Raw genomic sequence first — 12,350 nt, forward strand, 5'->3', positions numbered from 1 at the left:
AATGGAAAAAGAATGCTTACCAAATACCGCCCTTGAATGAAAGCCAGAAAACACAAGAAGAAAGAGGGAAGACTGCGAATAACATGGAAACGAACAGTTCTGAACTACATCAATCACCTCAACTTGAAATGGGAAGATTTGGAGAGAAGGGCAGTTAACAGGCAAGGATAGCAAATGTGGGTAGCCCAGTGTGCAGCAAAGCGCGGGATGGACTGAGGTCTAAGTGGCCACTTAGTCTGTTTGAATTGAGTTGGAATAATAGCTCTCAAACCTCCCCTTCTCCTCCCAATTTAGGGCATATGTCAGGGGTAGGGTACGGGATGGAGTGGACCCAATATGAGGAATGTGGCTGGTATGATGTAGTTGCTCTGTTTTGTGCCAGTGTAACAACCATAAAGACTGTTGTAATCTGGCACCATTTTTAGAGCAACCCGGGAGCTGAGAACCAGAATTAGGAAGGTGTGCAAATGCAGTTTAAAACCACCTGTTTCCCACTTGGAAGAATGGAGAATCTGCCTTTTTTCCTTTATGTGAGCTTTCATTCGGTTGGTGCTCTGAAATATGTGAAAGAGTAGAAAATTTACAAAACATAGTTTAGTAAATATGAGATAGAAGTCAGTGGAAATACATCAGTTTACACCAAAATGAGGATCTGGCACAATTTATGTGACTAAACACCTATTGACACAGTAATTAGAGAAACAAAATATATTGGGTCAAATTCATCCTGGTGGGTAACTCCTTCAAAGTCAGTGGAGTTAAACTGGAGTGAAATTTGTACTTTGTTTTTTAATGGCAAACATACCAATTTAGTTTTCCTTCTTTAAAAATGTTTATGGTTTTGTAATATTTGAAGTAAATTACTGCCAAAAGTGATTGTGTTGTTTTTTTTAAAAATGATAAAGCTCTCCGATATACAATATCTGATTAAAACTAAAAGATTCTGTTCTTAATTACAGATCACCAGGACATGATTATAGCTTTTCAGGACTGTCTAAAATAAAAGACAATATATATGTCAACATTTTTGATGAAGTTAGGGTGGAAAAACATGAGGTAAATTGTATAAAACACAATAACTGATTTTTTTATTACATTTTTTTGAAGTTTGAAAACTATAACCATGTACATGTTCTTCTTTTCTTAACGAAAGAAGCTATATGTACTATTGTTTTCTAATTTTGAATAAATTCAGTTTTTACTTTAATTAAAAGAATACTAGAAATGTCACAGCCAACCACTGTTGCCATTTGGGCCAAATCCTGTGAGGCATTGTGCGGGGTGGTTACCCGCTCCAGCCCTGACAGGGTTAAGGCCAGCCCTGGGAGAGGGCTGGGGCTGTAAGGAAAAGCCCAGGCTGCTTAGGAAAGCAGGCACAGCTGGGGCCACACCCCAAACAGAGCACAGCAGGTCCTTATAAAAGGCTGCTAGCTTGGAGCTAGAGTAGCTCTCTCCGGTCTTGGAGGGAGCAGGGCCTGGCTGTTGGTAGCAAAGGTACTGGGAGTGAAGTAGGGCTGGGGAAAGGCCAGAGGAGCAGGGGAGCTCCAGCCTGGTGACTCCCTAGGCTGCAGGGCCTGGTCCTACGCCCACCCCTGAGGTACTGGTTGGTAGAGGAAGGCAGTAGGTCCTACCCCCTTGCCTGTGATGACTGGCTCTTATACTGCAGTCTGCTCCAGGGAGCGGGGGCTCATGCTGACTAGCAGTAGCCACCAGCTGAGGCAAAGTGGGATTAGGGGGTTGGGGATCCCTGGGGAGGGGAGACCCTGAGAGTGAGGGGTTACTGCCAGGGGGCAGCACCCCAGATAGCGGGGCACTGGAGTCTGGGAGGGACATGGGGGCCAAGCGGTAGCGGGACACCGGCCTGCAGAGGGCGCTCCAATGGCTGGAAAGCTAATTCCCTGAGACGACAAGCAGGAGGCACCGCAGGGGTGAGTCCGCTTGCTTACAGGCATTTGTAAAGGCCTGTGGAATCTTGTTAATAGATTTTAAGGACAAGAGTCCATAATGATCATCTAAACTATAGCAAGTGTGGAAAATGTTTTTATTTTCTGGAAAGAAAGAAAGAAACATTTTGATGAAGCGTTGAAAACTGAACATTTTGATTCAGAAATGCCACTGTGATGCCTCATTGGGTTTGTAGTTCCGGTGCCTCAGCCCACCATTCTCTTTTATGGGCTGGCTCCTTGGCCAGACTACATCTCCCACAACTCATTGTGGGCCCCTTGTTGAACTTTCATAGTGCATCATGGGAATCTCCATCTGTAATGCTTCATGGGAGATGTAGTCTGGCTGAAGAACCCAACCCATAGAGGAGAATGGAGGCATGAAGCAGTTGAACTACAACTTCTATGAGGTACTATATCAATGTTTCTAAATTAATTTTTTTCTCTTTTGGCAGAACTTTTTCTGTTTCTGGGTGTTTGGTTATTCAACAAAAAGTCAAAAATTTCCATGGAAAGCAGATGCTTGTGAGAAAAAAATTGTTTAGTTGACAATAGTTTTTGATGAAAATTTTTTTGACTAGCCTTACTCTACGCTGACTACTTGCATAACAAAAACTATAACTTCTGTTTGAGCTAGAGTATATATTTTAGAAAGACATAACATTTTGTTTTAGTCATCAAGTGAAGGGGAATATCCCTCGTCCATTGGTAAGTTGTTCCAATCGTTAATTACTTCCACTGTTACATTTTTGCACCTTATTTCCAGGTGGAATTTCTCTGGCTTCATCTTCTAACCATTGGTTCTTGTTATACTTCTATCTGCTAGCTTAAAGAGCCCACTAGTATCTTCTCTCTGTTTAGATCAGGGGTAGGCAACCTATGGCACACGTGCCGAAGTTGGCACGCATGCCATAGGTTGCCGATTTTCAGTGGCACTCACACTACCGAGATCCTGGCCACCGGTCAGGGGGGGTCTGCATTTTAATTTAATTTTAAATGAAGCTTCTTAAACATTTTAAAGACCTTATTTATTTTACATACTACAATAGTTTAGTTATATATTATAGACTTATAGAAAGAGACCTTCTAAAAATGTTAAAATGTATTACTGGCACGCGAAACCTTAAATTAGAGTGAATAAATGAAGACTCGGCACACCACTTCTGAAAGGTTGCCGACCCCTGGTTTATATACTTATAGGGTGTGATCAACTCATGGTAAGGGTAAAGACAGGTAAATGGAGTTTACCACTTCTCATTTGGGTAATATGGAGTTTAGCTTGTTAGTTTATCCACTTCTTTTATTACACTACACCACTGAATCATGTCTTAACTTTCTCTGTAATAAGCTAAATAAATTGAACTTCTTAAGTCTCTCACTAGAAGGCATGTTTTTCTGACTTTGAATTATTCTTGTGGCTCTTTTCTGAACCTTCTCCAATTCTCCTATATTACAAAATTATTTTTATGCAACACATACATTTTTCATCAACAGCTTAATGGTTATCACATATTGTTTTATTAAGACAAGACACATGCCGAAATTTATGATTCAATGACTACTATTTAAACTTTTACTCCAATGCAGTGGTCTCCAAAGTGGGGTGCACAAGACGATCCCTTGGGGGGCGCGGGAGGAGGAACATCACCGGAGTGGGGGGGGGAGGGCGGCCGGAGGAGAGAGAGAGGGAGGAAGAGAGCGAGCGGGGAAGCTGCCCCCACCCTGGCAGGCAGGGCCACGCAGAACGCAGGGGCTTTAGGGGCTGTAGGGCCCTGGGCTAAGGGAGCCCCAGGACCCTGGCCTGCAGCTCTAAAGCCCCTTTCAGAATGCGGCCCTGAGTCCTCCGGCCCGTGGAGGAGCAGGGGCAGCTGTGCAGCCAGCGGCCAGAGAGAAGCGCCGCTTCTCTCCAACCGACTTTGAAGGGGAAAGCGGCGCTTCTCTCCGGCTGCTGGCTGCACAGCTGCCCCTGCTCCTCCACGGGCCGGAGGACTCAGGGCCGCATTCTGAAAGGGGCTTTAGAGCTGCAGGCCAGGGTTCTGGGGCCCCCTTAGCCCAGGGCCCTACAGCCCCTAAAGCCCCTGCGTTCCGGGTGGCCCTAGGGGGGTGGGTGGGAGAAAGCTCCCAGAATTGTGGCCATGGGGGCGGTGCCACGCTACGCAGAGCCACCTGCACACCCCCTGCACCAAAGAGGAGCTGCCCCAGGTAAGTGCTCTGCACCTCCTGCCTGCCCCAGCCCTGAGCCTCCTACCACACCCACACCCTGAGCACCCTCCTGCACCCTAACTCCCTCTCAGACCCCGCCCCCTGCCCCGAGCGCCCTCCTGCACCCTAACTCCCTCCCAGACCCCACACCCCACCCTGAGCACCCTCCCGCACCCTAACTCCCTCCCAGACCCCACACCCCACCCTGAGCCCCCTCCCACACCCTAACCCTAATCCAGACCTTTGAATCACTGTATCACAAAGTGTTAAACCAAGATTTTCAGAAATAATGAAGCATATTCAATCACATTGCTCTCACTAAAAAATATTATTAATAATAATTTTTTTTGTGAGAGCAAAAAGGTTTTTTGTACCGTTAAATAAAATATAATAAAAATTATTTTAAAAATATTGTTTATTTCATCTTTATCTCATCCTTTTTTAATTTCTATTTCTGTATGTTTTATAATGTACATAATATATTATTATAGTAGTACATGTATATAATTTATACATAAATAAATATATATATATTGGGGGGTGCATGCTCAAAATTTTTTTACTGATAGGCGATCAAAAAAGTTTGGAGACCACTGCTCTAATGGACAGTGAATATACCTTACACATTATGGCTCATTTCATATGGAGATTTTCTATAGAACTTCCTGCTCCTGTAAAATTTTCTTTTTATTGTTGCCTTTGAAGGCAATAACATTTGGGTGGATTCTTGAGAAATGCAACATAGTTTAGAAAATAGGACCTCTGGTATAAACAGTTAGTTTATATATTCTTGATAATAAGATGTATCTGGTTTTTGAGCAGTTAGCAATATTTTTTTATCACAGTGAAATTCTTTAAGCCATTTCCTGTAACGTGACCCAGTTCAGTGCTCCAGATGTTATCATAGACAGTTTTGTCATCGGGAATGGAATTGCTAACAAGAAAATGTTTAACTGTCAGATGTACTGTATATAAGAACAAATAGGCACACTGCTAACTTTCTGATTACTTCTTTGTTAGCTCATCTACAGGCCCCATTCCTGTAAGTAGTTGTGCTAGTGTGGCCCCCTGTATCAGCATGTATACCGCTGACTTTGGTGGCACAGAGGCAGTGCAATATTTGCTTGCATGCTAGAGTCTCAGTGAGCTATAGATTTGTAAAACTGTAATAATTTAAGAAAATTATACCCACTTTTTCTGGGACATGTACAAGAAACTAGCTGACTAAGTCATTTACTTATCTATTTAATATATTTATCTTCTGAATTAACTGCTGGAGGGAGAGCGTTGAATGCTGGGAGGAAGAGGCATAAAGACATTGGAAATGAAGCATCCCACAAGCTGAGCATCATTTTCATCTCTCTCCTTTCCCTTCACCCTATTTCCAGGCTGTGTCAAAATCCTATCACTTCTTCCTTCATAACATTTCTAAGATCTGATCTTTTTGTTCTGTCTTGCTCAGCGGAAACTCTTGTCAAAGTCCTCATCATTTTCAGTCTTGATGATGGCAACCACCTCCTCCACACCCGCATCGCTATTCCCCAGTCTATTCAAACGGCAACTGACAATGGGGAATCCTTACATGTTGTAGTGCCAATATAGGCAGCTGCACACTGCCTGTTCCCCTGCTTTCTGGATGGGGTCGGGGAAGAAATACTCCAGCATGGAAAGGGGTGGAGTTGGGCAGACCACAAAGCATTCTTTCTGATCCACATCTGGTACAGTAGTCTCTTTGGGACTGTTACTGCCAGCATAATTAAGAGCAGTCCTTAGGGTGCTCTAAGTTATGTCAGTGGTCATTTTGGTGCAGCATTGGGGAAATAGAGCTTTCTTCCCTGCTTTCCTTAGCTGTGCTGACTGTAAATTGGACATAGTTGTGGACTGAGCCCATGAGTCTTCTAGCTTCACAGATAATGGGAAAGTTTAAAAAAACCCTCTGGATTTTATTGTGAAAGCATTTCACTTTGAGAAAATTATGGATTTATTTGTTGATCAGATTCAGTTTTTTATGAGCAGCTTATTGGTTCTATGAACACTTTGTTGAGTCTATTCAACTTGGTATTGATTGCCTTTTGTTGCCACAGCCATAATTGAAAACATGTATAGAGATAGATATAGATGTGTGAGTATATATGCTAGTAAGTTTCGAAAGGTTATGGAATCAGTGTCAGCTAAGACACACACACATACACACACTCTCTTAACTACAGCTAACTCTATGTATTTCAATAGGATACTTGTCTTAAGGGTTGCAGTGGCCACTCGTATATAAGAAAGAACTGGTTTGGATCAGTTACTTTTCCTTTCTCTGCTCTTCTGGAACAATCAAAGGTAATTATAATAAAAACATGTTAAAAACTTCTGTTGTATCAGCACAAACCCTTAAGAGCTTTTTCTTTTGGTGAAAGCAAGATTTTAAAATGTTTACATTGTCGATAGCAGTGATCTGCATACATTAGAAAGAATAAATTTTTTATCATTATGTAACTCCTGTGGACTTTACTATTTGTTTGTGAACACAACTAATCTTTCCCTACATAGTCAAGGGAGATCAAAAATGCAATCTAATTTGCAATAGCAATTCCAAGACACAAACTTCTTCCAAAATATTTTAATGAGAGCGCTGGTTTTGACTCCATTTGCTACAGCAGTGAAAGTCTGTCTGTTCAGAAACTCCTTTTCCATGCGGTGAGGGGAAGTAAAAGGCTGAGGGGAAACTGCACTGAAGTTTGCAAGAGCAAAATAGGAAGTTCCAAGGAAAATGGAGGATTCAGCTAGAGCACTCGGCTAATCTTGGTCAAGGTGTAGACTCTTTTGCTGACCCAAGGAAAATAAGGCCTTGTTATTGCTTGAGGACCTTCCCTTGTTATGGGAAAATGCCATAGTAGTGACCTAGACAGGAGAGACAGAGTGACTACCTGATCCTACCTATTTTAGAAGCATCTGAGTTCCTACCCACCAGCCAAGAAAGATATAAATTGTGAATAGATCTGGGAAGCCCGCTGCTATGGTTTAGAGTACACCACACAATCTTGCTCTGATCCAGAGACTCAGTAATGTTGGGATTCCCTCAGAGACCTTTCCACTCAGCTTATCCAGAACACCTCATCCATTTCTGGGAGAGGGATAGCTCAGTGGTTTGAGCATTGGCTTGCTAAACCCAGGGTTGTGAGTTCAATCCTCAAGGCGGGTCACTTAGGGATCAGGAGCAAAATCAGTACTTGGTCCTGCTAGTGAAGGCAGGGAGCTGGACTTGATGACCTTTCAAGGTCCCTTCCAGTTCTAGGAGATAGGATATCTCCATTAATTTAAAACATTTCATCTAGTTCTCTGGGATCCAAAAACTTAAACGCCAGCTCGTCACTCAGTTTACTTTAATAGGCAGGTAGCAGCTCTCTGATGATGCCTAGATGCAGCAGGTTTAGATACCGGGTGATACCACAATTCCAATTCATGTCATGCACCACACAGTTTATAGACATCTTTCCTAGCTAATAACATCTATACTTCTTGCATATAAAAGCCAATTGCTTTGCAGATAGCATAAGGCAAGCTTATCAGTTCAGGTTGTTTCTACTTACTTTGTTTACTAAAAACACACCCACAATAGTTAGTCTAGTTAGTCTGGCTCCTTTTTTATTCACAATAGTTAGTTGTTTCAGAATTACTTGTTGGGACTTGTTCAGCAGTTACTTGTTCAAGCATGTCATGTCTTAACTTGGGCCTACTCAGGTCAGCTAAGTCAGCCCTACAGTTGGCTCCTAGATCTTCATCCTTTTGCTGTTTTGTTTACCCTTCCTCCTACTCCATCACTGGTGTGCCTTACCTGTTGAAACAGGTCCCACTGCCTATGAGCAGCCCAACGTTTTATAGGCTTAAGACTGAGTTTTTTGTAATTAACTAGTCAGTAGTCCTAACTAACATATGTCATGTATTGAGAGTTGGTTTTGCATAGGGTTTTGTGGGGAAAGATTGGGCTAAAGTGTGCTATATTATAATTGTATTTGCAATAAAGTTGTTTAACCAGCCATTTTTACAATCTTCTGTTATTTAAACTATTTAAAATGAACTGCACAACTTCTGTATGATTTTTTTCACCCACGCTTTATGTTCCCCTAGCTCCTTAGATTTTAAGCATTGCTGCTATTAGGTTAAGGGTGTTGTTCTAAATTTCCCTGTATATTTTCCTGGGACTGAAGTCTGCACTCATGGTGTAAGACTTTCCCCAGGTAGAGGCACCATGTGTTCTTTAACTTGATACAGGGTATGACTTCCTTTAGAACCCTACAAAAGGTTCTCCTGTTTAAAATTTGAGGATTGTTGCCCTTGCCCAGAATCTAGTGAGTGGAATCTCTGTGAAAAAAGCATAAAAATTACATTTATTTCCTTTTATTGCACATGATATAATTTGAATCATTATGACCTTTATATTTTGTTATAACATCTCTTGCACTGTAGTTTGTTTGTTTTACCTAATATAATAATCTAAATATGTTCACAGATCTGTGGTACATTTCAAGTAAATACGCCACCAGTTTTGCTTGGCTACACTTGGAGCAAGCCCTGTGCATCTCATAAAGAAGAGCATTGTGGACAGAATTTAAAAGAATATACCTTTTTAACCATCTTTGCTACGATTGAACCTCAGCTATCTTCTGTTGAAAATGATTTAGAATCAGATAAGGTTGGCATTTATACTTAATATGCATCAATGAAGACTTTCAGAGTAGGGTAAATTTGTTTCTTAAAGCAAATGGTAATTCTTTTGGGGTATTTTATATTTTAAAGTCAGTCTTTGAAATTATATTAACATTGTAACTGTAATTATGATTCTAGTTTGCAGATCATGAAGATGAAACACTTTCGCAAAGAGCATGCATTTTTAAAAAAAATTGCAAGGCAAAATTTCCAAAAAGAAGAATAATAACCTCTGTTTTTGACAATGAAGGACGAAATATTTTAGTTACAAAATATATTAGGGCACTAAATCCACCACAGCTGCTACTAGATATGTATCTTGACGATCCTAATGCAACTTTTGTAAGTATTAGTTTATTTTCTATCATACAGTAAGAAATTCAGAACTGCTGAAATTAGTCTTTGACATTCCTGAATTACTATTATAATTTACATTTTTTTCTCTGTAGCTAGTATAGAAGTTCATATTTATTACATTAGTAATTCGTGGTAGCATGACAAGAAACTTAGATTAACTGTAGTTTTATATTTTTGAATAATCCAGAATTGAGATCTGTTCAGTAGATATTTATGACATGTGCACCCTGGTATTTACGTATATTCCTATTTCATTTATAGGATCTTATTTCTCAATTTGTGTCTTTAATTCCTTGTGTATCAGATACATTGGATGAAAATGCTGATGTTGATGTTTGGATGACATCAGAGGTAATAATCCTATATTAAATAATAGATGTAGATGAGTTAATAGATTGTTGAAGTAATCTGTTTTACGTGCATTAAAATTCTGCATGAAAAATATTTTGGTTTACAGAGCAAAAAGCCAAATCTTGACTGCTTGTCAACCACAGATTAAGCCTAATGTCATCTCTTAGCCCAGTCAAATCCATAAAAAGGGGAATGAGCTCTCAGGAAACTTCACAAGCTGAATCATGTGGATTTTGTGAGAAATCCTCCCTCAGTGAGTAGGGTGGGAGTAGGGGGGGTTTACATAGGAGGCAAGGCTGTCTCCAAAACCTTCAGATTCCAGATATACCCATGTTATCTCTGTGTCCCTCTTCCACCAAAAGACAGCTTTCTGAGGAGTGTGCTGTCATTGGCAATCTCCTTGGCTTCCGCTCTGCATTTTATGACTAGATGGGGAGATGACAGCATAGAATTTCTAGTAAATAGCTTATTCTTTACCATTTTGCTTTTAGCATTGCATCAATTTGGCTATTGGAAATAAAGGAGAGCATGCAGTGCTTCTGTGTAACTACCTTCTTTATTTTGGGAAAAAAGCATGGGTGCTGTTGGGAACATCAGTGTTAGAAGTAAGTGCCATAATTTAGAAAATGTTTAAATCTTCATTGATTTCATCCCCCACGACAGCATAAACAGTGTAATGTGCTAAAGAGAATAAAATATGTAGTCAATAACATACCAAGACAAATATATTGGAAAATCAGGATTGCCATGCCATATCAGACCAATGGTGCATCTAGTCCAACATCCTGTCTTCCACAGTGGCCAGTACCACTTGCTAAGAGGAAGGTGCATTAAACCCCATTGTGGACAATTATGGAGTTGTTTTCCTTAATGGACATTTCTTCCTACCTCCCCATTAGTTAGAGATTGGTTTGCAGCCTGGATGATTTCATCATCTAAGTAAATGTTTAATCTTCTGAGAATCCTACTAGGCTCTTGGCTTCAATGACATCGGTGAAAATAAGTTCCACAGCTTAATTATGTGTTATGTAAAAGTATTTATTTAATCAGTTTTAAATTTGTTGCTTTTCATTTTCACTGAATGTCCCCATATTCTTATGATTAGAAGAATTAAATATGACACCACCTAGTTTGCCTTCTCTATTACATTTGCTGTTTTACATATCTCTAGTGTGTCCTCTTATTCATCTTCTCTTTAAACAGCCCCATTTTTTTCAGTCTCTCCTAATCTGGTCACAGCTTTCATATTTGAAATCAAAGTGAATATCTATGTGAGTGAGGCTTGTAAGATTAGGCCCTATTTTCAAAAGATAGAGAAATATTCATGAGGCAGCATCGGGTAAACTTGCCCTTGCTGCACTTTCAATAAACAGAAGACTACAATCTGTTGTGATGTCAGTCTGGCACCTTCCACTAAAGAAAAATAAACTATTTGTAAAAGGCTGAGGAAAAGTAAATATTGGAAGCTCATTTTACTTTCTTCATTGGAATTGCGTATATATATAAAATTGATGACATCTACTTTTTGTTGGTAGGGGAAAGTGGCATATGTATTAACTCATGAAAATGAAGAATATTTCCTTTGGAATCCCTTGAATGGACAGTGTTATAAACAGTTTGATACATTTTGTCCCCTACAAAGTGTTGACTGCTTAATCAATAGGGAAAACGTAAGTATGTAAAATTAAACCAAACGAGACAAGGAATAGTGTCATGTTAGTTATAGACAAAGTATTAGGCCATATTTTAAAGGATCAAATAAAGTAATGTAGAATTTACAAAGAATAGGATTCAGAATATTTATATGATTTTAGAGACAGCAAAACTTTGCTGCTTTGCTAGCTAACTAGTATTCAGTATGTTACTACTGTATAGAAACTAATAAGGTTCTACTCAGGTCTTTAGATGCTGTCTAGTATTTTAGTATGACTGAATCTGTGAGATCGCCAACATTTTGTTATGATTCTGCATCATATGTTTCATCTGCACCACCTTCCACAATGGTGGTGGAGAATAGGATATTTTAATTATGTGTCATCTCTTTAAATTTTCAGTAATTAAATAGAGAGGAAGAAATATTACTACCATGATAAACCATGGGATAAGAACAACTTCAGATACTGTACATAGTAGTTTATAAAGCAGTTTGCAGACTATTACATGAAAATGTATTGTTTCTTTAAGAGCATTATTTTTATTTTATTTTGGAATATGCTAAACACTTCAGATCTGTACTGCAGATCTTTAAAGTATGGGTCTGATCTTGCAGAGTTCTTAATGCCCTAAAATCTTGACTTCAGCGAGAGTCAAGAGCACTTAGCATCTCAAGTAATACCCGTTGCAGGAATGGGTTCTTCAGTAGTTCCTCTGCACCATAAAGACAGCAATGTTTTTGGTCCATAGGTTAGGACTACAGCTGAACATGAGGAAATCCATTCTGAGATTGGTGCGAAGTATAGAGTTCACAGAGGCCTCCCTAGATGCAGTATCAGCCAGAGCTTTTTACCTTCCCATGGACAGGTTCATGACATTAACAAACCTTGTATCAAAAATTCAAATCAGTCCACAGACATCAACAAAAAATTGCCTTCAGTTAGTCGGACACATGGCAGCTTGTACCTTTGTGACTCAACATGTCATGTTATGCCTTGTTGCTTCCCTGGCTCAGAACAGTTCATATCTCAAACAAACAGCCTGAAAAAGCTGGTGTCAGTCCCTCATCAAGTAGAAGACTCTCTCAATTGGTGGAAAGACCCGGACAACGTCTATACAGATGTGCCATTCATCCAACCTTCCCCT

The 12,350-nt window shown here is 40.0% G+C and overlaps 1 protein-coding gene across 1 annotated transcript in view; it reads left to right on the forward strand.

Annotated features, from left to right (window-relative positions):
* The window catches only part of CC2D2B (coiled-coil and C2 domain containing 2B), an 88,306-nt gene that overhangs the window by 59,395 nt on the left and 16,561 nt on the right, over nucleotides 1-12,350 (forward strand). Inside the window, exons 27-33 of the mRNA XM_065553625.1 lie at nucleotides 960-1,056; nucleotides 6,378-6,476; nucleotides 8,647-8,829; nucleotides 8,982-9,185; nucleotides 9,462-9,551; nucleotides 10,043-10,156; nucleotides 11,087-11,221. Of these exons, the coding sequence (XP_065409697.1) occupies nucleotides 960-1,056; nucleotides 6,378-6,476; nucleotides 8,647-8,829; nucleotides 8,982-9,185; nucleotides 9,462-9,551; nucleotides 10,043-10,156; nucleotides 11,087-11,221 (922 nt within the window). The remainder of the gene's footprint in view (nucleotides 1-959; nucleotides 1,057-6,377; nucleotides 6,477-8,646; nucleotides 8,830-8,981; nucleotides 9,186-9,461; nucleotides 9,552-10,042; nucleotides 10,157-11,086; nucleotides 11,222-12,350) is intronic.

This window comes from Chrysemys picta, chromosome 7 (genome assembly GCF_011386835.1).
Source record: "Chrysemys picta bellii isolate R12L10 chromosome 7, ASM1138683v2, whole genome shotgun sequence".
In the NCBI taxonomy this organism is placed as follows: Eukaryota; Metazoa; Chordata; order Testudines; family Emydidae; genus Chrysemys; species Chrysemys picta.